General features: G+C 30.0%; 2 protein-coding genes across 5 annotated transcripts in view; both read left to right on the top strand.

Annotated features, from left to right (window-relative positions):
* LOC118068271 (puratrophin-1-like) overlaps positions 1-11,911 on the top strand; it is a 36,735-nt gene extending 24,824 nt beyond the window's left edge. For all 4 annotated transcript variants that reach the window (XM_035085552.1, XM_035085551.1, XM_035085554.1 and 1 more), the window contains 8 exons: positions 8,416-9,089; positions 9,177-9,252; positions 9,580-9,753; positions 9,866-10,390; positions 10,703-10,916; positions 11,010-11,126; positions 11,291-11,497; positions 11,590-11,911. In XM_035085552.1, the coding sequence (XP_034941443.1) occupies positions 8,416-9,089; positions 9,177-9,252; positions 9,580-9,753; positions 9,866-10,390; positions 10,703-10,916; positions 11,010-11,126; positions 11,291-11,497; positions 11,590-11,822 (2,220 nt within the window). In that variant the 3' untranslated portion in view covers positions 11,823-11,911. The remainder of the gene's footprint in view (positions 1-8,415; positions 9,090-9,176; positions 9,253-9,579; positions 9,754-9,865; positions 10,391-10,702; positions 10,917-11,009; positions 11,127-11,290; positions 11,498-11,589) is intronic.
* A 2,541-nt stretch (positions 11,912-14,452) lies between these two features.
* On the top strand, positions 14,453-18,272 carry Ilk (integrin linked kinase). The gene is made up of 8 exons (XM_035086000.1): positions 14,453-14,919; positions 15,043-15,617; positions 16,242-16,407; positions 16,478-16,670; positions 16,745-16,825; positions 16,898-17,340; positions 17,470-17,700; positions 17,789-18,272. Exons 2-8 carry the CDS (start codon positions 15,529-15,531, stop codon positions 17,933-17,935), a joined length of 1,350 nt encoding a protein of 449 aa, XP_034941891.1. The 5' UTR covers positions 14,453-14,919; positions 15,043-15,528; the 3' UTR covers positions 17,936-18,272.
* Positions 18,273-27,569: the final 9,297 nt, after the last annotated feature.

Here is a 27,569-nt window from a genome sequence, read left to right on the forward strand (position 1 = left end):
TTAAAGTTGTAAAAAAACAACAATTTTATGTTTGTGAAAATTATTATTATTATCATTATTTAATTTTCATATAGATTCTTGTTTATTTAGTCTGAATAATTTAAGTTGGCATGAATAATTTCTTAATTATTTATAATTGTCCACAGTTAGAAATTTCATTATTGCAGTATTTATTCAAATTATTGTTTATCAATTCTAAAGATTATAAAACATTTTTTTTAGCATAGAAACATTACTTATTATTAAAGTTGATGAATGTAATTAAATAATATGAGTCTGTTGATTTATAATTTATGACTTTTATTTATCGAGAAAAAATTATTTGTTACGAGGGAATAAAAATTCTAAGAGCCATAATAAATGAAATTAATTTAATAGCGTGTTTTTAATTTGATGAGAAATTAAAGTGATGTATGAAAAGGGTGTAAATATACATACTGAAGGGAGAGAAAAAAAGTTTCTAATAAAAGATGGAAATAAAAAAGTGTGACACTAATCAAGTTTTCTCTCACTTAAAATTAAAATGTTGTCAAAATAGGACAAACAGGATAAACATGAATTGGCGTTGTTAACAAGATCTTTCTTAATCGCAAAAAGCTTTCCTCTGTTAACTTTTAACCTTCTAAAAGTAATTAACTGTTAACTGCGATCTTGACTTATCTCTCGGGTGATAACAATTGACTGGTTTTTCCACTTAAGTCAAATGTCTATTTATGTAGTGAATGAATTTCCGGAGGGTTTCGTAGAAGACATGATTTTTTTTTTTATTTTTTATTACGATATTTTTGATCTTTGATTCTCGCATTATGAGACCAGAAAAAAGTGGCGATAAATTAATATTCGTTAAGTGGAACTAAAGAACTCAGTCGAGACACACAAGTTGAGTGAGAAAAGAAGTCATTGAAGCGCGTTCTTGCACGCACGTATTACGAACTCGTCCTGCGTACAAATCAGTGGAAAGGCTAACTGTATTATTCCCAACAACGTTTTGTCGTTTTATTATCGTGTCAAATGTTGAAAATCTTGTTACACTCAAATCAAAAATTTATATATCGTTGCTGGAATATTATTATGACGATACGTAGTTAAGTTTTCATGATATCTCTGATCTAAGACTGTTCCCACGTTTCTGTAAATTTATGTTATGTCTAATACTTGATGTAAAAAATATCAAACTATGCTGCTATCCATGAAGTCGGTCTTGCTTGACTGATATACCTCTAGTGGAGCAATCTGCAGCCTTCAGTCTCGAGTAATTAATGAAAGGGAGTGCCTTTCGAGTAATCGGTACATGCGTTCACTCATTTTTCACGCCTACCGATCTCGCTAAATTGACACGTGATGCCACGTGACCGCTGTACGTTACTTTGAAATACTCAAGTAATCCTATTTGGAAATTAATCCTCGCTACTTTGAGGTAATTAATTAATTATTTTAACAATTTATTTAACTTTTACTTGATTTATTGATACTGTTGTCGGTTGGTAATTCACTGGTGAAATTACAATGCAATTTTATTATATAAGAATTTATGAATTAATATATAAATGTTCACGGAAGGAGTGATTTAAAAAAATTAACATGAAATTCTCATGGAATTAACAATTCTGAGAAGAATTGGGGAAATTAATTGTAATTAATGATCTGAAAACTGAGAACAATCAATGAATCCGGATGAGTTTTAATACTGAATGAAATTTATTTAAATATCTTGAGGAGAAAAAGATTACTCCGAAAGCTAAGTAATTCCCCATTAATTAATTTCTTATTAAAATAGAAATTGTTGGAATAAATTTATAAGAAATATTTATATCTTGCAAATAAATATCATAAAAAATTTATTAAAAAAATCTAATAGTAATTTAGTTTATTTATTTTTCTGAAAATAAAGATTAATCTCAGTTGTTCAGCCTACGCAAAAAAAACAAGATTAAATTATTTCCAGTATGAATGATTTTATCTAAGAATCATAAAATTTTTAGAGAAATCACAAGCTCATTTACTCCCACTGGGTTGAACCTGTTACATTAAATAGCTGTCTTCATCAAGTCCTGATAGATATATATCGTTCGAAAGTATCGTATAGATCAACTGAATAGATATTATTTATAATTGTACAGTTTGATTAATTAATTGCACTGTTTATATAACGTACATTAGCATTAACTTGACTTTACCTACTATAATATAATTTTAATAATAATCATAATAATTTATGTATTTTGCATTAACGATAGATCTTGATAATAAATCGATATATTTATTCTTCGTCAATATTCTGATAAAATCTTCAAACAATCATATTTCTATTCAATTCAATGTATACAAAATTTCGCATAATTATTTTCATTGAATTGGAGTAAGATTATATCACTAGTAAATAATTTCAATCAGCCAACTATTATCCACAGCTACTTATAGGAATCTCATTTCCGATTTAATGAATATATTAACCCAAAGTCATTTTATGAAATCTCCATTTTAATCAATAACTTCAAGTATGAACAGATAAAAAAGTTCGGGAATTTATTTATGTTCATAATCTCTTATCAGTTTAATATCAAGACACTTTCGTGCTCGATTTACATTCCAATGCCGGGTAAAAGGACAAACTTAATTGGCTTTTTTTCTAAACTACTCCAGAGCACTACGTTCGATTACAACTTTTTCTTCAATGTGGGAAAATGAGCACATTATAGAAATCTATTCGAAAAAATAATTCGCATTTATGTTAGAAAATACTTTCGTCAATAAACATCATTTTAAGTAGATGCTAATAAACGAGTATATATCGCGGTATTTTAATGAATTTTATGAATATTCCACTGACCCACTTGGGTGGTAAGCCGAGTAAAATGCTCTGAAGATACCGCGCTTTTATGCAACGTTTAGAGCATCATCATCACCGTCGTTCAACTAGTGATAATGAAAAAAATAAAGCAGAGAAACGTGTACGGCAAATCTTCTAAGGAAAGCGATCAACATTCTTGATACGTTAGAAGCTAAGATTTTAACGACAGACTGAGAGAGAAAGGGTGAAGGGGTAGAGAGTTAGAGTTGCGGACAGTCGAATCGAACGAATCGACTTGCAAGCGGGGAACGCACGGCATTAGGAGACGGCAGTGAAGCCTCGCTGCGATACACGGCAGTAGGCCAACAGCGTTCGTGCCGTACTCTTCGTATTTTCGCGTCTAAGTTCATCTCATTACTCGTTTTTTGATCGTCAAACCAGTTGGAAAATATTTGGATTAAAAAAAAAAAATTTTTTCCTGATGTGATTGTGAAGTTTTTAAGTTCTGTTTATTGGCTTTCTAATTTCATTTTTAAATTGAGTAATTATTTGAAATTATTACCAAGTTATTGACAAAAATAAATATTACGTCAGAAAATTTTTGAAATTTTCGGCGCGAACGTAAAAATTCCTTGACCTGTTCCGATCGATGACTTTCCAAAGGGAGAAGTGTACTTTCACTTTCTTACGAGTGTTGTTGTTGAGGATTCACGATGAGGAAGATACTTTGAATGCTATTGGATGAAATAAGAGAAACATAATAATAACATAAGAAATATGAGATTACTCGAATGTTAATATCAGAGGAAGAAACTGAAAAAAACGGCGGCTGCCGTTTGCTTTCATTCCGCCGCAAGTCAGAGGTCAGTGAAGATGCATCAAGTCACGTGGAAGAAGTGTCGATGCGTTTTGTTGAGGTTTCCTCAAGTTTCGAGAGAAATTCGAGACCGAGGAAAAAAATTCATTTAAAAAGATCACCAAGAGCTGCATCAATTGGATCACCTTTAGATGTTAGAAATTCCATTTTTATCAGATTTTTTCCTGAGAGATTAAAAAAAGTCTTATCAACTTCGCCCTGTTCTCTTGATCAACCTCTTGTTCTTCAAATTACCTCAAGATCTTTTGATGAAACCAATGATATAGTTGACGGTATCGTTCCGATTAGATATTATAAAGTAACTGACTTAGATGAAGTAGAAAAGCAATCGGATAAAAATAATGTAGAGTTCAAGCATGAGAAAAATTGGCGGCGTAAGAAAAAGGCGGATAAAGATGTTGAAAAAGTAAATAACGATGAGAGGGACGCTTGCGTCCTTCTTGGTCTTCGACCCCTCGAGGTTGATGCACCGAGTCTTGTCACGGTGACCCCGAACGAGTCGACGCCCCCGCCAATTCCTCCACCACGCAGGACCAATGCAAGATGCACAAGAAGAGACAGAGAACGCGCTAGAATTCTCAAAAGACGCAAAATCAATCTCAGGTCCTCATCTGAACCAGTGAGTCTTTTTCCAAACTGTTTAGCTTTTTTTTCTAAACTTTTTTCTATTCTTATTAGACTCGAATGTTTGTTTGAGAATAATAACAAAATTGTTTCAATCTTTAAATAATTTCCTTCTATTAAAAAGCAAAAAACTATTTTTAGTTCAGATTTTTTTATTCGGCAAAATTCGAAAAGCTTCATTTGTTACTTATTAAGTTACTTGTTACATGACAAGCAATTTATTGGATTTAGAAATTTATTGCTTTATTAATGGAAAAAAACTCAGTTACATAAAAGCACTTTTAAGGTACTCGACCTGGATTTAAAGCAGATTCGTGCATTCTGTGAGACAATTATTTTTTTTTAATTACACGCAGTAACTGAAGAAAAGTACAAGATAATAAAGACTAGAGTGTCTTCCATACTCGGTAGTTTTGCTCACAGGCATGACGACGCATACGTTTGTATTTCCTTTTTTAACAACATATTGCACCACTTTGTGTGCTAACATCAAACATTTCATTTCTCTTTTTATTTGTCTAACATGAAATAATATCTACCTATCTATATCTATCAAGAATACACATGATTATCTGCTAAAAATATCGCTCGAAGAATTTTTAACTTTCAAGGGCTAACGAAAGACAGGTTTTTTTTGTACATTCTTAACAAATCATAGAGCAAGAAAAAACATCTTTGTGTGTAAGATTTGTAGTTAATTTTATTTATGATGAAAAAAAAAATTATTAAAAATTTTAAAAAATAACTGCGGCCTGGATTTGAACCAGGAATCTTCGGGTAAACAAATAGATTTGAACCATCAGTCTTATCATAATCAGCTTTATTATGAATACTTATAAGTAAATATATAAATCTGATAAATATATATATATATATCTCTCTCTAGGTATTAAACTTACATTGCTAATATATGATCTCGCTTATTCATTAGGTATTGCACCATATATTATGTAATAATTGCTGCACTGTTTTCAATCATTGAAGGGCCCATTTTGTCGTATTTAGCTCAAATCATATTTACTGTCCCGATGCGTTACCATTTACGCTACCGCAGGTACAACGACTACTTTAATTTGTATTCTTATGTAAATTGAATTTAAATACGAACGAGGATTTACATTGGATCAGTATAAGCTGATCACATTGATACGAATAATACGATAAAGAACGCGATGTCTACAATTTAAAAGATGTTTTGTTCGAATGTATTTTTAGAAAAAAAAAAAATAAATAATTAAAAAAAATCCTGCAGCCTGGATTCGAACCAGGAGACCTCAGATTAACAATTTAGGACCAAACTACTAAGAATCGAAAGTTACTATGCTAAGTTCTAGCCTATGATAAGTCTAAACCTTATGATGTAATGATTACATATACCTTGCAACTAGTTCCTTAAAATTATCATAGTTACGCTTGCCACTGTGATTTAGTGCTATAAGGTAAAACCCCAAAGCTATCATCAGCACTTAATATTAATGAATTTAATAATAACTAATAACTATAAAGCTTACAAGCTACTAATAACCAACGAATATTACCGCAATGGCCGGTCTCATTCGTACCGGAATTCGTCGACTATTAGATGTACAACTGAAACATTTGGTAGATCCGTTCATTTAAATCCTAAATTTTTGTTCTGACGCGTTACCACTTACGCTACCGCAGGATTGATATGAAGAAGATTTTAATTTCACTTTTATATTGTACAGCAAGCAGAAATTCCTAGGAAGTAATGTGGGGATAGACTGAAGAACCAGCATTAGTTAGAATTAGACGTAAGGGACGCGTGTTTACATGGACTTTTAAATTTAAAAGACGAAAAATACCACAATTCACTTCTGAATAAGTAGTCTCCGACAAAATAAAAACTACAAGTACTGCACTTCAACTGTTGAGTTTTTGTCGAAGACAAAATTAAAATAATAAAAGCTAAAGATTGGAACGTTTTTCAAAGAACCTGTCTATCATCAGCTATTGGCAGTATTTGTTCGAATGTATTTTTAGAAAAAAAAAAAAATAAATAATTAAAAAAAATCCTGCAGCCTGGATTCGAACCAGGAGATCTCAGATTAACAATTTAGGACCAAACTACTAAGAATCGAAAGTTACTATGCTAAGTTCTAGCCTATGATAAGTCTAAACCTTATTATGTATAATGTATAATGTATAATATTATGTATAATGATTACATGTACCTTGCAACAAGTTCCTTAAAATTATCATAGTTACGGTTTCTACTGTGATTTAGTGCTATAAGGTAAAACCCCAAAGCTATCATCACCACTTAATATTAATGAATTTAATAATAACTAATAACTATAAAGCTTACAAGCTACTAATAACCAACGAATATTACCGCAATGGCCGGTCCCATTCGTACCGGAATTCGTCGCCTATTAGATGTAGTACGGTCGTTCGTGTGTATGATCGGTTCATTTGAATCCTAAATTTTTGTTCTGACGCGTTACCACTTACGCTACCGCAGGATTGATATGAAGAAGATTTTAATTTCACTTTTATATTGTATAGCAAGCAGAAATTCCTACGAAGTAATGTGGGGATAGACTGAAGAACCAGCATTAGCTAGAATTAGACGTAAGGGACGCGTGTTTACATACTCGACCGCACGCATTCACTTGCTACTACACACACACATTGTAGACATATTTTAACTCAAAACAAATTATGAAAATTAAGTCAGTGTCAAGTAGCCTCGTAAAGACACACAAAACAACTTTCAATATATTCTGGACTTTTAAATTTAAAAGACGAAAAATACCACAATTCACTTCTGAATAAGTAGTCTCCGACAAAAAAAAAAACCACAAGTACTGCACTTCAATTGTTGAGTTTTCGTCGAAGACAAAATTAAAATAACAAAAGCTAAAGATTGGAATGTTTTTTAAAGAACCTGTCTATCGTCAGTATTTGCTTTTATGAAAGATTTGAGATAAAAAATTCATTTTTGATTATGTAAATATTTTTCATGATAATATCAAAATTTGCTTAAAGCGTATAATCTTTAATGCATCAAAAATTATGCGAAATTCATTAGAGGAATGTGAAGATTGAATAAAGAAGACAGAAAGAAAGTGAACGTAGGACGTAAGGGAAGAACCATGTTTACATTCGCCATGCACACATTTAAATTACAGCAGAGAATAATAAGAATCAGATGACTACCAAGTTATTTTCTATTCCTCAATCTACATCCGCATATGGAAATTTTTCTTGTAAATATTCTTACATGACTTGTAAACTATTATAACTCATTACATAATGAGAATTATATGCTCTGCTTGTCGACGTGTTTATTATTTTTTCTAACCAACTAGTTACTTGGGTTTTATATACGAAGAATGAAATGTTAAAGAAAATATTTCTTCAAGTATAATATTAAGGCGTTTGGCATGCGCATATTTCAGTTCTTCCAGTATACGACTGGCGTTTAGCTATTTCAAGGTAACGGCGTTGGCGCCGCGGGTTCACGCCCTCATGCGTTTATGCGAGTGTAAGAATATAAAAGGATGAAGAAAAACCAAGAGAGAAGAGAGACGACAGATGCCATATACACGGCAAGTGAGCGCATGAATTGTTTTGCCAGTGAATGGCATAAATCCTGTAAGCACCATTTGGGTCGTCTGCTCTTTGATTAATCTTGGACAAAATAGTCATCAGACTAGTGCAATTTTCGCTAGCTAACATTACACTAGTGTTCATTAGAGAATAACTGCAGCCTCGAGTCAAGCGTATATGAATGTATGAACTAAGAAATAAATGAATCAAAATGAAAGCATAAGTGTAAGCATAGTAAGAGTTCAACTTTCCTGGCTCGCATTCCGTTCTGGTCAGCAACCTGGCTCTCGTCCACCTCCACCTTTGGCTCAGAATTGCAATCTCGGTTCGCACGCGAGTGTCCAAGTGCTGAGGAACCGACGATGAAAGTTAGAACAGGTTTATAGGGAAAAGAACGGTTAAGTCAGTGAGAAAGCCATGTAGCGGAAGATCAATGACGAATCAAGCATGTAATGACCTATCCAATAGTTCCTGATGTCCATCCCTTTCATTTCACGGCTTTCTGCCACTTATTCCATTGTTCTGATTTGATGTTTAATGCTTTCAGCGCCATCTGGACAAGGGAAGTGATCTGGCAGAAGCAGCAGGGACCAGTGGTCTCAACGACTTGGCCCTTTCGCTTCGTGAACATCTTCGAGATTTTGGTTTACGGTTAGAAGATCGAAGAGAGTACCTGGAAGATACTTCAAGATGTTGTTTGCTTCAAGACCAAGCTCAAGAGTGGATGAAAGAAGCAAGAGCTGCAGATTGCAGCGAAGGTTCTCAAAGGTTCCAATCATCAAGACGTGTTCCCTTGCCAGCTGAACATCTTGAAGAAATGATGAATCTTGCGGAAAAACTAGGCAATGAAGCTCTAATTGAGCAGTGCAGAGTCATTAGGAATAAATGTCTAGAGTTAGTAGAACTAACAAAAAGTAATTCTGCTCCTCAAAGTCCTTCTGGTCTAAGAAGATCATTTGCTAGATCAGAATCAGCTGCAGAATATAATTCTTGGGATGATGATAGTAATGCTGGATCATGTCCGATTAAGAATGGTACCAGTGCTACTGAAGAGTCTCAGTCTGCTACGGATAATATTGTTGAGCTTGGAGAAACTCGACAGCAAGATAATCTTGATTCTCCACCAAGAAGCCCTGCCACTAGAAGACTCGTTAAACCACCAGTTAATTCTCACCTACAAAGGTCACCTAGTATTGCTCCAGCTGGAATGAAAGCAAAAAAGTATGTAACTAATATTTTCCTATATCCATTCATCTACTTTGTATCATATTATATAACACTAATCATTCTTATCATACTTTTTTCAAGGACTATTCTGCTTATTATGAGAGAGATGATTCAAACTGAAAGAGATTACGTGAAATCATTGGAGTACATCATCGAGGTATAATGAAATTCCATTGTATTTGTTATTTAATTCAGTAAAAATTAGTATGATGATTAATTTTTTAATGGTTCATCATTCAATAGAATTTAATTCAAATTTAAACAAAATGGTAGATAATTTAAATAATGTTATTTGTAAAACTGCTTCAAGTAAAAAAGTTCACGCAAAGAATTACAAAACAGAGATAAAACTTCCCAATGATAAAAAAATATAGTAATTCTGTCGAGGATAAAGATTTTATCATGGCTTAATATATTTTATTGACAACAAAAGATTTGACATATTTTTTTAAAAATAATAACATGAAATTTTTTATTTTTTAAGAATTATATTCCTGAACTCGTACGAGAAGATATTCCCCAAGCTTTAAGAGGTCAACGAAACGTAATCTTTGGAAACGTCGAAAAAATTTATGAATTCCATAGTCAGCATTTTCTACGTGAGTTGGAACAATGTGAACATAGCCCCATGATGGTTGGTCAGTGCTTTTTGCGACACGTAAGTTGTTTATCAAAATTTATGAAGATTTAAAAATATTAAATGAAAGTGAGCCAATAATAAATTCACAATTTTATGTATACTGTTTGTTAAGAGTTTTTTGTTTCTGCAGGAGAACAAGTTTTATCTCTACGCTTTATACAATAAAAATAAACCAAATTCAGATTCACTGATGGCAGAGTATGGTTCATCGTTTTTTAAAGCAAAACAACTAGAACTTGGAGATAAAATGGATTTAGCAAGTTATTTATTGAAGCCTGTTCAGCGAATGGGAAAATACGCACTTCTACTTCAACAATTGGTGAAAGCAGGTACTGATTTATCGGAGCAACTGGCGGGTAAAAATGACAAAGAGTCGAAGGAGCAGGATATTAGCAATGTTAAACCAATTGTTGAGGGAGAAGCTGAATTAAGAGCTGCTGAGCAGATGGTTCGTTTTCAATTACGACATGGAAATGACCTTCTGGCAATGGATTCATTACGTGATTGCGATGTAAATGTTAAAGAACAGGGACGACTTTTAAGGCAAAATGAATTTCTTGTATGGCAAGGAAAAGGAAAAAAATGTTTGAGACAAGTATTCCTCTTTGAAGATCTAATTCTCTTCAGCAAAGCTCGAAGATTTCCCGATAGAAAGGTAACTTTTTTTCTAATAATAAAAATATTGATAAATATTTAATTTTTTAATTGATAAATAATCAATGTGACATTTCTATTGTTTATGGTTAAAATACTTTGTCTTTTGTTAGCCAATCTATTAGATAAAATTATATTACATCAATTTTTCCTTTCCTGACTAATTGAAGTTAAATATCCATTAAATATAATTGCTCTTTTATATCCATAAAAAGTAAAGTATTGATCATTACATAGCTATACCATATATGGATTATAAGAAATGTTGATATAATTGATTGATGTCATAAGTAATGATTTTTTTACTTTTCAGAACCTTGATATTTATATATACAAGCACAGCATAAAAACAACGGATATCGGTTTAACAGCAGTGATTGCAGACTCTCCAACGAAATTTGAGATCTGGTTCAGAAAAAGGAAGCCTGGAGATACATATACATTGCAATGTGCTAGTGAGGAAATAAAAAAAGCTTGGACAGAAGAATTGAGCAATCTCCTTTGGAAGCAGGCGCTTCGTAACAGAGGTAATCAATTCATTATTAACCACTCATCCTTTTAAAGAACTATGGAAAAAAAAAGAAAAAAAAAACTAATTACTACTTGAATTTACTTTGTAGAAGTGCGCCTGGCAGAAATGTCAAGTATGGGAATAGGAAATAAACCTTGTCTCGACATTAGACCTAGTGCAGATCAAATAAATGACAGATCTATTAGCGTCGCTCAGCTTTCAAAAAGTAATTAAAAAAAACTCTATTATTTTACTTTACATATTCATGTCAAACTAAACAATTCCAGTCTAAAGTTGGTTAATCTGACATAGATTGTCTTATTGATTAATTTGAAAGATCTACTGTAACTGATAATATTTCTAATGCATGTGAATTTTATTTTATAAAAGCTCCAAGATTTAGGAATTCAATTGCAGTCTCAATATCAGATGACTCCAATCGCTGTAGTCGTAGACCTCATAGCGTAATTTCTGTGAGCTCATCATCAAGTAGTGGAGGAAGCAGTGGAGTCCCTCAAACCACTTTGCATCTAGGTTTAGATGCTAGTCCCCGGCTCCATCACCGTAGTACTACACTTAATAGCCAATGTAGTGTTGGTGAGTAGATTTAAATGTTATTTGTAGTTAATTCATTAGCTAAGCAATTTATTGGAACTACATTCATTAATTATATTAAATTATATTTGTAGAGAGCGGAATAATTGCTGACATTTCAATTGTTTCGGATGATGGTGTGGATGGTGGAGACAGAAGTCATTGGAAACAAACTCTAGAAAGCCCTACATCATCACATCCGCCAAATACATCAACACCTCTCCAATCTCCTACAAGTTCTCATACAGCACCAGTGCCAGCTTCAACATCTTCCACAGACGTTAATTTAACGTCTCCCTATGATCAAGACATGTCTATAAACTTGTAAACTAATCTTAAAAATTGAATGTAGATGAAAGTACTTTTCATTTTGTTAATGTAGAGCTCTTTAAAATTAGATCTAACACTGGCCTGTAAGTGCAAAAGCCAAATATTTTTTATTCCTGAATATTGTTAATTATTTGGAATATTATTTAAGGCACTCGTGTGAATTGTTTTAGAATGGCTTGAACGTTAGTTTAATAACGATTATATTAAGCCAATCTTAAGACTTACACACATGACTTGCAGGGAGTTGCGATTATTGAACAAATACTTGTCTATAAATTTCTCAATTGTCACATTGTTCCTAGTAAGTCAACTAAATCATTCTCATTCGGTTCTCTGCCAAGATATTGTTAGGAATATCGGTTGGACAGTAACCGGCACGTTATTATTATGTTGTGACAGTTTTTATAAGACTTCATTTATTAATTTTTATAAAAAAAACTAAAAATGATCGAAAATAATGAAATATTTATAATTCTCATTGGAATTTAACTTCATAAGTACCTCTTTTTTTGAGAGCACAAATCATAGATGTGGTACTTATGGCTAAATTTCCCTATTTTCAAAAAGTATTACCAACAAAAGTTGTCTAAAAAATAGTTTACATGAGTTTGGTTTTGTTTTTCTAAATGAGAATTTCTTTTGAAAATATTGGTTCTACTTTTGCAAGACCAGGGATCTTTTGCCATAAATTGTACCTAACTATTACACGTTTGTAACAGTCCAGTCATATATTATTCTCTTAGATATTTATTAATATATTTTTTAAGTATGTACAAGCAGCCGTGTTACAGTCCCATTTTATATCAAAGTACTTAAAATTTAACAATCATTCAAGTGTATATATTATATTAAATTGATAATGATTATTTCAGTATTGTACTTGCATCTAACACTGATGTATTTTACTACTTATATCAAATATATTATATTGGGTGCCTTTTTTAGCGAAATAAACAATTAGTGTTAATTTACATTAATCCTCTTATACTAAATGAATAAATTATCTTGAGCAATCATTATACAGGTAAGAATGACTGCTTAAGAAAACTGAATTTAAAGTCAGAAACTCAGTTTGAATTTTTAAATGAGATAATTATTCATTACAAAGATACTGAAGTTGAAGGAAACATTTTAAGACAGTGACTTTTAGTCAAAGTTCTCTAGAGTAAGTCAAGAAATAAATTACTATTTGAAAAATCTAAAAATGAAAAAGTGTTGAAGATTAAAAGTTTATTCTTAAGAAGTACTTAACATAAGTATGATTTACATACTTAGTTCATTGTCATATTTGATTCGGCTAATAAGTAAGAATGATGATTAATAAACCCACTTTTATAAGAATAGATTCATGTTACAGTTGAAGTTTTTATATAAATTTTATATACTGGTAGTTTTTTTAATCATTTTATATATATTTTAAAATGTAACACTTACCAAGTAGAAGTTCTCGAAGGCTCCAACTGGTATTCCAATTAATCCATTATTTTAGGAAATTTGTCATGATTCATTGAAAATTTAATTACACTTTATTTACATATTTATTCACTATCACATTATTATTAACACGAGAAATACTTAATTTTTTATGCAAAATTTGACGAACGATGAATAAATTTTTTTCTCTATTTAATTATATTCATCACTGATCACTTGTCAACACTAAAAAACTATTTACATCTAAAAACATCATTCATATACTTTGTTAAATTAAAAAAAAAAGAAAACAATATAAAAATATTTTAAAAAATGTTAAGAATGTATACAAACTTCTTGATGAACGTGACAGATACAACTTAGCGTCTTTTTTACTCCAAAATAATTCCTATAGTAATTTTATATTTTGTTGGTTATCATTAGTAAGAAGTTATACTTTTTACGAATCTCATCATAAATATGTGAGTATTTATCAAATTAACTAAAATAAAGATACGATTTATTTTAAAAATAACAGAGCTAAAAATCATCTACGTTCCAATGCCACTTGTTGCAAAGCCTCGTGAAAACTAAAACGAACGCTGTGATTGGCTGAAACAAATGAGTGAGAACAACAAAAAACTTATAGACGCCAATGCTACATTTCAGCGCCACCCCACTTTGCTTTAGTCGATCGTTGGCGGTAAGACAACAAACGTTTGCTCGAAAAATAGAACTCAACGTTTCGATCTAGTGTGATTATGACAGTTTTAATATTTTTACAGTGAAAGAATAAAACGACTGTATGTTAAATGATTATAATATTTGAGTATCTAAATATTCGAGAAAGAAAAAAAAGTAATCGAGTGGAGTATAATTCTATTGGGGTTAGCTCAATTTTTTTTAATCGGTCGGAGTTCCTGGAATTGAACTAAACATCGAGTGCTTGCATTTTTGTTTTGTTTCGCTCAGCCTTATTTATTGTGTACGCTTACAAGTACATTAATGAAATGTATTAATGAAAAAATCAAAGAGTAATATAAAGAATAACTATTTGTAGTGACACTGTTGTGATTGTAAGAGTAAAAAATAAAATTATTTAAACAATGAGTAAATTATGCCATCAAAAGAAAAATGGTGATAAAAATTTATTGCTAAATAAATTCCATTGCTGCATATATGGTGAGTGTCCATTTATTTACATTATTATCTATGGATAATTGTTTTTTTTACAAACTGATAAAAATGCAATATTTGGACATGTAATGTTCATAAATATAAATATCTCTATCATTTGTACATACATTTTTATTAATAAATTCGAATTTGACAAATTCAAAAATTACCGCTTTTAAGTTTAGTGCGTAAAACATCTGGCAGATGGCTTAATTAAGCAGTTCAGAAACTGCAAAGAATAATAATGAGAGATAACAATGAATCCCTAATAAAAAAATTCATTGTAAAAATTTAAATTTATCAACAAAGTGATTGTATTGATTTTATATTTTTTTTATGATATAATCATTTGATAAGGTAACAGTTCTTTATAAGAATAAAAAAATCTATCAAAAAAATTGTGCTCCAAAATCTTGACAGTGAATTTGTTTATCTCACTTTGCGAGGAAAATTGATAAATCAAAGGAAATACAAGAATTATAACATAAATATCAATTAAAGTCCAGGTAAGGAATATTTTATTCAATCAATTTCAAAAATTAAATTGAAATTAGGTTAGCTTTTAATTATCAATTAGTACAATAGTAATCTTAATTTAATGTGAGTTTTCTTCTTTATCTTCTTTACAGTTGATTTTTATTTTAACAACAGTAGATGAAGAGAATCAAGTGGACGTGAAATCCAAAGAAACTAATAAGAACTTACTAAGCCAAGAAAAAAGTGAGAGACAATTTTAGAATTGCGTCAACAATCGTGTTGTAATCTCCCACCCTCATTTTTCAATATCTCCAACAAGCATAACGAGTATATAATTAGCCGCCTACGAGTGCAACACGGCCCACAAATCGTAGATTTCAGCTACTTCACCATAAAGTAACTTCGAATAAAAATTGTTTCACAACAACCAAAAGTGTGGAATGTCACAAGTGTCGTTGAGTTTCAAGGAAATTTCGTGTATCAAGCTGTGGTCATCTGTTTACCTCAATTTGCCTTCATGGAATATAGTTATATTTAGTGCATGACGACTAGCCAGGGAAGCTGGTGACTATTTATCTATCTCTCATCACATCTTCATCAAATTAAAGTAATTAATTGTTAAAAATTCACCTATAACCATGGAAGATATATTTCAATGGTGTCGAGAAGGAAACGCCTTACAAGTGCGAGTGTGGCTTGATGATACTGAACACGACATGAATCAAGGGTATGTGAATTCTCCTTATATGGAAGTCGCGTTTTTCATTCACAGCATTTTATATTTTAATGACTTTTATTGCCATACTCAAATCCAATTTACATGTAACAATAGCTTACGCATCACTGACTTTAGATTTTTGTAGCTCAACTTGAAAATTTAATTAAAGAAACAAATTTATTAGCAGTTAAACCAAATCTGTAATCCAAAAATAGAAAAAGAACAGTAGTTGAAGTAAATAAAATAAATTTGAGAATTTCTTATCAATTGAAATTAATTACTCTAGACAATTAGTGAAACTCATGAAATCTTTGATGAATTTACTATTCTCAAGTGTTTGAAGAGTACTTGTAACATGAACATAATTAGCAGATATTATTCTGTCCAGAGTTTGGAACAATTCCAAAATTAAATAAGCATAAATAGATGTTAATTCAAAAGCTTCTATTATAATTAGGAGTAAGAGATCAAAGAAAATGAATTTGAATACCGTAACATAATGGTAATAATTTCCAGAGTAATGTTTCCGTATCATTTTGAATATTACTCCAATATTGATAGTCATATTTCAGAATGTATATACAGACATATTTTAGTTCTAATGAAATCCCATAATGGATCTATAATTTTTAGTGATGATCACGGCTTCAGTCCTCTTCACTGGTGCGCGAAAGAAGGACACTCAAAACTTGCTGAATTGCTTGTCAGTCGAGGAGCTAGAATCAATGCAACCAATAGAGGTGATGATACTCCACTGCATTTGGCGTCTGCTCATGGTCATAAAGAGATAGTACAATTGGTAAGACGATCAATATATTCAATGAATGCTTCAGAAGATGATAATATTAAAAAATGATTTATTTCAATAGCTACTTCGTAATAAAGCTGATGTTAATGTTACAAACGAACATGGTAACACGGCCTTACACTATGCTTGCTTTTGGGGAGATCAAGCAGTTGCAGAAGAACTTGTTACTGCGGGAGCTTTAGTTTCTATTGCTAATAAAGATGGGGATACGCCATTAGATAAAGCCCGAGGACCTTTGGCCAAACGTTTGCATGGTAAAAATCATATAAATGCTGTCAAAGTATCAACATATTATTTTTTATTTTCTCATATTCTTGTAATTTTATAGATCTTGCGGTTGAATTTGGACAGGATTTCAAAAAAATACAATTTAAAGACCAAAGTTGGCTAGGATTGAAGACTCGTAGTCGTTAGTATACTTGAACTCGAATTATTTTTGATAAAAATAAGAGAAAAATTCAATTTTTTTGTTTCTTTTTAGGTGATGCCACACTCTCCAGACATAAAGGTATTAACATGAATGAATTGTCTCTTATGACTCACTTAGCGAGCACTCCCAGTGGAGAAACATGGCGTGGAAAATGGCAAAACAATCACATAGTAGCTAAAATCCTTAATGTACGAGATTGTACAGCTCGTATATCTCGAGATTTCAATGAAGAGTTTCCAAAACTCAGAATTTTCTCTCATCCTAATGTATTGCCAGTTCTTGGTTGTGTAAATCAACCCCCACAGCTTGTGACTGTCTCACAGTACATGTCACGAGGGAGCTTACATCGACTTCTTCATAGCGAGACGGGAATAGTTGTCGATACTGCTAGAGCTTTACGTTTAGCGTTGGACGTAGCGAGAGCAATGGCATTTTTGCACGGACTAGAACGACAAAATCGATGTCGTTTTCATTTGAATAGCAAACATGTCATGGTAAATAAAACTCATTCTTCTTTTGGCAATGATTTATACGATATTTTACCAAGATATACTTTTCAAATGAGATTTATTAATAAATATCAAATGGAAACCAATGTGAATTATTTTTTATGGAAATTTTAGATTGACGAAGATTTAACTGCTCGTGTTAACATGGCAGATTCAAAGTTCTCATTCCAAGAAGTAGGCCGCATTTATGAGCCTGCATGGATGTCACCGGAGGCACTAAGTAAACGGCCTGTGGATATAAATTTAGAAGCAAGTGATATGTGGAGTTTTGCTGTTTTACTGTGGGAGCTTGCTACAAGAGAGGTTCCTTTTGCTGATTTATCTCCTATGGAATGTGGAATGAAGGTTAATTATCTTTCTTTTTCCAATCAAAAAAAGACTGCTTTGTTCTGAAAGTATTTGCTTTAATCTAAAAAAAATGTTGATTTTGTAGATTGCGTTGGAAGATCTTCGTGTAACTATTCCACGAGGAATCTCACCCCACCTGGCAAAACTCATAAAAATATGTATGAATGAAGATCCTGGCAAGCGTCCTTCATTTGATATGGTCGTGCCAATTCTTGATAAAATGAAACGCTGAAGAAGTGGATTTTCTAATAAGCTCAAATTCTCCTAGAAGAAGAGCCAGAAATTAATGTTCACTAGACGTAACTGATTAATTCACGAGCCTGTTTAAAGTCAATAGTTACTGAATAACCTGACTGATTTCCACGAATCAAATACGCAAATATGCAGACACAACTCATGAATCTCCATTGCTGGTGCTAACAAGTATATCACAAAGAATATCTATAAATATGCATTATAAATTCTCACACAATATTTTTTTATGTAATGTTGAAATAACTCAACTGTCACTGTGCCTTAATTAGTTAATTTTATCTTTAGATGGATATTCTATTTTTAAAAATAATATTTTATAATTAGTTTTTTGCCAAAAATTTTAATGGCATTTTAGTATTTTTTATTTAATTGATTAATATAAAATAGAATGAAAAATAAAGAAAATATTTATGTATTTTAAATAACGTGGTTTATATATATTTAATAAATTGTAGCATTTGTTGACTGATATTAAAAATAACGAATAAATAATTTTATACCAACTTCAATTCAGGAATGTCAAAGTAATTACAAAGACCGAATTTAATTTATATATAACATCCTTTGGTCTGAGAAGTGGATAAAAAGAAGAATAATATTTCATAAAAGAGTTTACGTTTAAATAGTTATAAAAAAATATATAAAAGCAAAACGCTACTTTATAATTTATATATTAATATTGGTGAAAGAATTTTAATATTGTAATTTAAAAATATTTTTATACAATAGTTGATAAAAATGACTTTTTTATCGCTGTTGCAGTAATGATTTCCACTTTTACGAATGATATTATAACAATTTGATAGCTACTTGACATTTAAAATGGATGGATATAACATTTAATCGCATTGTTAATATATTTTCTACAGTTGTAATTGTATTTTAATATAAATAATTAATTTTCCATTTTAATTATTAATCAAAGCTTTTTTTGTTATGAAAGCTACGGTCTATTAAAACCTGTCAATTTTCATTACTCAATTAAAATAAAAAATAAAAAACTCTACCTTTTGAACTGCACGTTATTTAATTAAGGTCGTTATACCGTGTCCATATAAGTCAATGCTTTACGGTCATCGATTTAGATAAAAAACGTCATATGAAGCGACAGATAATTCCATTAATTAATTTAGTATTCAAATACTTGTGCTGTTCTCCTATCTAATTAATATTGAACGACTTTAATATACACTTTATTTTTGAGTTGAAAGTTCCTTTGAATTCAAATAAAAATCTCTTATGGATGTTGTCTCTTAACATTTTAAAGATACTTGTTAATTTTATTATGCATCAAAGTCTAATTGCACTGTAGGCTATATTTTTTTTTCTTTATGAAACCGGATATGAAGAAACAACTCTTTGAAGATTCTTTTTAGTCCATAATTCAAATGTAGATTGCAATTTCGATACGCTTTGAGTTGGGTCAATACTAAATTTGGTCGATGTTCATTCTGTAAAAGTAAAAAAAAAAAATGAACATGTAATCGAAAAGTTAAGCTGAATTTTATATTACCGATTAATATCAATAAATAAATTGGGCCCTGGTAAGGTTATTTTTGAATGTAATATTTATTCTAATAGGAGTGTAAGCGAATCAATAGTAATTAAATGGTTAATTTGAGAAGATAAAAGCATCAAAGCTATAATAAGTATTATAAATTAAATGAAAATGATTGGGTTTTGAAGCTTTAAAAGTTTCTATATCAGTAACTACATTTGATTGAAAGTTCAATGTGACGACTGATATGATTGTCGCCTCAACTAAATTTTATTTTTATTGTATCATCATAATATAAATTGATTTCTTCATTTATCTATATTATTATTTATTATCATTCATTATAAATAATAGACATTTATCGTGGTGATTCTTATTATGATAGAAATCCGATGATTATTATTTCATTATAATAAGCCAACATGATAGAGAGTATAAATCGATGAAAAATTTAATATCAAGCAGGTTTTATTTGCTTCAAGCTCTAGACCATGTACTATTAGATGTAATAAAAATAATAGTATTGTATAGTGTCCGAAAAAACATACATGAACTTTATTACCATCATAAAATGTGAAAACCATACTATATAGAAGACTGGCTTGGTTATTAAGTTTTAATGATTTATCATGAGTGCAAATACAAATGTGGAAATAAAAAAATCCTTAATGCATAGAGGAAAAATTCTAATAATTTTAACTGGTTTTAAAGTAAAAATAGGGTTCACTCCACCAAGTCTGATAAAATTGACTGTAATTCTCGTTCTATTTGTAGCAATTTCAGTACATATATTCAACTTCACATAAAGTTACTCTGAATAGTTTGTAGAGTTTTCCATGATTAATTTTCTTCCTATTCTTATCACGTCAATAATAGTTATACAAATTAGTGTCAATTGATTTTTAAAAAAATTATTAAAAATTTTAGTTAACATTTTCATGAATATTTTTTACAGTTTAATAAAATGTATAATGTCATCCTCTGGTGTGAAAATACAATATAATATTGACTCTGCTAATAGTCTCCTATAAAAATTTTTTTTCAAGCGGAAAAATGATGAACTATTATTTGGTTAAGATAAATAGCACGCGGCGAACTGAAAAAACTTTTTTCGTGCAGAAAATTTGTTCACACGTGAAAGGAATTTTCTAAAAATATATCTCTAGTAATTTTTTATTTTATTTTATTTTATCAACAATCATAGAAAATAGAAATAAAATCTACTATTCATAAAGACAACTTAATGCATTGTTTATTATTCATTAATGAAATTTTTTCACAAACTTTATTCTTTAAATTTTTTTTTTCAAGTGATAAATATTCATATTTCCAACACATGCAGAGGAGGCATGATTTAAGAGCCAAGAAATAAAATAAAGAATTTCGCAGTTGGACTGTTCAGCTTTCATATATGCAACGGGGGATTTGATTATATATGTCCATATATTTTGTACTTAAACGAAATATATTGAAATGATTGAACAGTCCAACCAAATAGTAACAGAGACATGTTTATAATAAAATATTCATGTGACTTCTTTTCTCAATAAATAAGAATAAAATTCCAATAGTATAAAAGATTCCAAAGAAAGAGAGGAGCATTTGAAAAATTGGCTGCACAAATAGCTATAATTAAAATTGATGACTCGAAAATTATAGGACAGTTTATGTCACTATAAATAAAATGTTCAATCAATTTCGCACAGGATGTTTATTATCAGTATCTTCATCTAATTAAGTGTAAACGCGTGAGCAAATCAAACTAGACATCAATGGCTGTAACATGAAACTCTTCCTCATTATGATATTCAATAACAAACAATAGAAGCAAATAAAAAATGTGACACAATAAAATACTTAGTATCAACGATAAAAGATCAGTTTAAAAAGCAAAATATTTTCTAAAATAATTATTTTGTTTCAATTTTATATAAAAACAAAATTTTCCAATTGAATTTTATTCTGTTTTTAGAAGAAAAGCAATTTTAATTACATTCTTCCGTCCTGTTGTCACACCTAAATATTTCATAATATTCATACACATTTATGCTGATGAAATAATTCAACTATACAAACCTAAAATAATAAACTCGTTTCAAACTTTAAATTATCCAGCCAAGTAAACCATAAATTAATCAACAACGCTTGATGCCTTAATTTTTCATCAGCTGCTTTTTTCTCTATTTAATGCAACTTATGTTGATACAATGTAATCTCAGTAATTATCATCAAAGCCGAATGAAACTTTTCTCTAAATGAAAATCATTCACATGTAATACTTCCTACTATAAACTCCATTTTCAGCAGTTTTAATACCAGATCAGGTTGAAATTCATTCAACAATTCTATCAACATACCACATTCTCTTTATCCTAGAAGTGTGAGATACAGTCTGACTCATCCGGGATAATAATGGTATTATTCTCAAATACTTCTTGATCCTTTATATTTTCGTGTATAAAATGGTAGCTGGATATATTTTTCTCATTTCAGGTAATCCATAGGTCAGTCATAAGAGTTCTATGGAATTTTTTAATTGATATGTCAACTCGATAACCTGACTTATTTCTACAGATTTTTAGCCGCAGAATCCAAATGCGTCGGTTATTTTTTTTTAACAACACCGGTTCGAAAGTTATAAACAATTGAATATTTTAACTCATTTTTTGGCCAAACTATTATATAAATATTGATTTTATTAATTAAAAATTAGTTTTTTATAAACAGTCTAGCATTGAAATCAATGTGTCGACCCGCAGCGTTAGGACCTTTGAAATGGATTTTTTTATTTTGAGACAAGTAGTGAAATTTTTCAGTCCCACTGCAGTTAGTTAACTAGTCCGTTATTTTTGAAGACACGTAATAATAATACACATTGATCTCAATGCTAGACTGTCCATAGAAAATTAATTAAAAAATTGCATACAGCTCTTATGGCTGGTCTATGTCTGTGTGAATCAAGGAGTTTTTAAGCCATTCTAAAGTGTTTATATTTTTTCTAACAACTGAAACTGTTTAAAACTTGAATAGATTATCATTAAACATTGCTTGTATTATCAAGAAGTAAATGAAGATAATGTTGAAAAATATTCTGAGAGATAGAGCGTTGATAGCTATAGTAATTTCTGAATTAATGATCAATTGAAGAATATCGAATGCTGCATAAGAAGTATTTTTGTCTGTCTTAAACTGTACAGCCATGAAAGTGACTGTTTGAATGATCAGTCGTAATATCAAGGTTCATATTCCATAAGAAAACGAGATTTACTTAAGTGGAGTTCTCAAGACGCTTTTAAGAAGAAAAAATAGAAAAATCTCCATGTTAAATTGGAAAGGAAATATCTGTACTTGCTTTTTCTATTTCAAGATACACAGGATTAAGGATTACATCAACCGCTATATTCGCAATCATATAGTTGTACATGAATAGTACTATTACTGTTGTTTACTTTGATCAGAAAAAAATTTCTTACGTATACCATGAATTTAATGGTCAGAAGTTCTTTCCAATATTTTACGTTGTCTTTTTCAAATAGAGGGAAGTCGTGTTCTATGTCTTCGATGTTATATATTTCGAATTCAGTAGTAATTTTCCTCCTGTTAGTTCGAGTATATACTGACATCAAGGATAATGTATATGTTATTTGTTAGAGCCTTCCGGTTGAAGGAAAACCCGTGACATGTGTTGGCTGCAGTCAAACATAAAAAATTATTTTAGGGTCAGTGATAGCTTTGGTTTGGTTGAATAATTTTGAAGGAACTAAAAATTAAACGATGATATGAAGTTTTTTAAAAATAAAACTGACTATTTATTTTTATTCTTTAAATAAAAGAAAAATAAAATACAAAATTTTTTTCAAAAATAAGTATTTTCCATAAATTTCCAAAAGCTTTTCAGATATATTTACTACTGTATTTTTTTTATACCCTCAGGACCAATATTGTATACATTGAGAAAAATTGTAGTTTTTATATATAGAAAATAATTCTCTTTGTGTTTCAACAATTTATTATTGAGGGAAAGATTTTTATATTATTGTAATATTTTACCAAGCGTAACGATTGAAGTTTTGTCTGTTAAAATTTATTCAAGTAAAAAGTAATTATTCTCTTTTAATTATATAATTGAAAATTTATTTGATTAATTTAATTGAAAGTAATTACAATTGGTAATTACATTTTTATGTACTTTTAATTTTAAAAATAATACTCTTGTCAAAAGGACATTTGTAGAGTGTCCAATCATTAAATTGGACAGACTGTTGGTCAATCAATTCCCAATGCGATGGTCCAACATCTCCATAGAGATCATGTAGACACACATTACAAGTTCTATTTGAATTTTCTAATAAACATAATAAACTATAAAAAAATGGAATTTTATAATAAACATTAGGGTGTTATCAATGATCCTACAGCTATGATGGGGCAATAAAACTATGACATTATAATTGTAGAATTTACGTTGCTTTGTCAATCGTAAACTACACGATTGAGTAAGTTCTGCTAATTTTCACTAATATCAATAATTAATATAATTCCACCTACTAAAACATTTTCCAAAGGAGTCTTTACGTCAGCAATCTCTGGTTTTGACTTGAGCGAAACCACAGTTGCTGGTTGCAAAATTGACAAAGCTTTGATCATGCACAAATTGGTGTTATTGTCATTGTCATAGACGATAATATTTTCAAGCTTGAGATTTCATTAGCTGAGTAATGAAATCTACAAGAAGCACACAATCAATTCCTAACGATCATTACTTACAGTTGAAGTACCTTGTTATTAGTAATAATAGTATACCATACAGAAAATCCATTTAATTCCTGATTAATAATCATAAACGAGTTGGACAATAAGTTAAATGGCTAATTATATTTATGAAATGAGAGTAACTACTATGTAGAGTAGATATTTTTACTGGCAAAAAATAATTATTGACATCCAGATACTCTACAAGTCCATGATGTTCTAGTTCACTTAACGGTAGACAAGTTTTTTTAATTTTTCCAGTAGATGAAATTAGATCAGCTTGTGAAGATAGGAAAATATTTTTTTATACAGTTTTAGTTTCATGTTACATACCAATTACTTAACGATTTAATATTAACATGCATGTAAATAATTGCAACTGGTTATTTAAATCAAGATTAATGCAACGATAGATTAAAAATGGTAATCAAATTTATAAGTCTTATTTCGCAGTTTAACCTAAATATTGAAAAGCAATAACATGTGATTTTTTGTTGATGATCTTTTTAAACAGATAATTATTTTCCTTAAAACTGGAAATAAAAAATATAAAAGCAAATTTGAAATGGCTTAAGTGATTTTTGAGAGATATTCAAGTGTGAACAGCAAGTACACCTGGTGGCCTGCAGGACAGATCACGATATAAATTGTACACCAGACCGTATGGGATGTCAAAATGAGTTAATTTTTTTTACAACTGAAATATTTCCAATTTATTTTTTTTCTTGTTGATTTTTCTCTCCAGAAGATGTACAACCTTGGTGCATGCAACCGATGGAAGAAAACCAATTATAAGGAACAGAGTGTCATACTGTTGTTGAAAGAAGAAGACTCAATATGTGCTAAATCGACAAATAAGAGCTACCCTTTAAGTCTATACTCATAAAAAACATTTGGCATCAAAAGCTTCCGTCAAGCTAGAAAAGGTTACAGGGGCGTGACTTTATTCATATTCTAGTAATTTCTAAAAAAGCTGTCTACAATGAGAAAAGAGCTTCTTAAATCAACTAAGATTTGGTTATAGTTAATAAATCTCATACTTGAATACGGCGAAATAAATATTTATTTACTGAAAATAAATTATATGTTTGAGCCTTCTGGTTCAGGCAAATTTATATTTGGTTATAGTTACTAAATCACTAAACTAAATACTTGGTTGCATGAAAAAGATTATTAGTTTGATTAAATAATTTTTCATTCTAAGGACCATAATATAAATTCATTATAATATGAGCAAGATTTGATTGAAGTAAATTTTCAATTGAGAAAATGCATTGTTCAGTTGAAATAATTATTAATGAAAAAGAATGAAATAAATTTCCAGTTGAAACAAGTTTATAGTTAGTTCCTTCAACTTGCTGAAAAATTAATTCAAACAATAATTGATTATCGTCTAATCAATGATAATTTGGGAGAAATACTAAAATTAGTTTATTTGAATTAATTGTCAATTTGGATTAATTTATGTATTAATTGTACGAATTTATTAAAATAAAGGCATAATTAGAAAATCTGTTGATTAAAATAGATTATGTTTTTTTTTTAACTAAGAAAATAATGTTCATAAAAGTCTAGAATAGTATACATACATAAATACACAATTTATTATAACAAACCCAATTGTTGAACAGTTTTTATATATAAAAAAACATCATTTTTGCTAATTATACTTGTAATGACTCCAAAACAAGGATCACTTAAACGATCATTACTAAGATAGCTTACATAACTAAGCTTGAAGTAAGACCTATTAATTTTAACCCATGAAACAGCGCAAGTATCATCATCGAAGTAAGATGAAAATTGTAATTTATTATTATTTGTTATGTTTAAAGATCTATCATACCCGACTGTTGTTCGTACGCTTCTTTGGCTTAAAAATATATCACTAAGGTATAACTAGTAATACTTCGTTCAAATCACTCGAACCAATGTTATTTAAAAAATCTTCAATTTTTTGTATTTTTTATTACAATTTCTGCACTTCAATGAACTTTTGATGCACTTTAACAAAACAGAATGAGTTCTCTCGCAATGCCGGTTGGAAATGACGCCTCGTGCGTTATCTGACCGACTTTTAATCAATTAAATCAATATGTGGTTAGGCAAACTAAGATTTAGTAACTATAACCAAATAATATGTTATAGCAATACTTTTATTTCTATCAACTGTATATTATTTACAATTATCTAAATCTATAATTACTACAACTAAAAAATTTATTTAATGACTATGAATTACATATTGTTGGTGGGATTGTAATAATTAATTATGTGAACTAAATACACCCAAATAAATCAATTGGTTCATTCAATTGATAATACTTATACTTTTTAACTATGCGTTTATTATTTTTTATTTTATTTTTTATTACTAATTATAAACTATTTTTTATTTAATTTAATATTAATTATTTATTAATAACATTTATTAATAATTACCAAATACTTGGATAAATCTTTCAACTAAATCCGTTTAGCTATTATAACTAAACTCTTCTCTCAGTGTACTCCAAAAGTATATACATCAAAATATTTTAATACATCATACTTTTTCATTTTACATAATACGGAATTTTTGCTTACACAAAAGTTTGGCAAATTTCTGCCCAGTTGAAAAAATTAGTTTTTTTATCGTTTGGCAAACGCAAACCACATTTATTCGGGCTTTGGATTACTTGCACATAGAGTATTTATGCCGTTTGATAAATATTCCGGGTTTTTAACAAAATCTTGGCTTCATAAACTGACAATCGTACCAGCTGAGATTTCTATCACTTTTGGAAATTGATGCATAAAATGATGATGATGTATGATTAATTCTCTAAAGCAGTCTATCTTAACAAGTTTCACTTTACAGCATCAAATAATGCAATTCATTAAGCATGAAACTTGCCTATCACTTTGACAATTCATCAAGCTTTTGGAGAATGCCTACCATCGATCTATTTACTCTGAGCTACCCTTCATTGTGATATTTAGCAATGACATTAAATAATGCTACGGCATTCTAGTCTCTGAATGACATACCCTGAAGGAGCTGTTTATAAGACTATGACTTGTTTAATGTAACGTACAAACACGTCTTTCAAAGCTGTCTTCAGTAGGAGACAATGCTTCAAAATCACCTGGTACATTTTATTAATATATAACAGCTTCTCTAGTGTTGCTTGCTTGCAAAGAGACTTTTTTAAGTCACTTTATGCCATTTAACTAGACGTGTGTAAAGCAGATGCTTTGTCAAACCATTACTAGAAAATTATAATTATAATTAAATGCAAAACGACTGAAGCCAGCTAATGAACAAGTTATTAGATAATTTTTGAAATGCTGAAACTTACTTCAAAGTAAGCTACATTAA

The sequence above is a fragment of the Chelonus insularis genome, unplaced genomic scaffold, assembly GCF_013357705.1.
Source record: "Chelonus insularis isolate UGA/USDA-ARS -01 unplaced genomic scaffold, ASM1335770v1 contig_3_pilon, whole genome shotgun sequence".
In the NCBI taxonomy this organism is placed as follows: domain Eukaryota; kingdom Metazoa; phylum Arthropoda; class Insecta; order Hymenoptera; family Braconidae; genus Chelonus; species Chelonus insularis.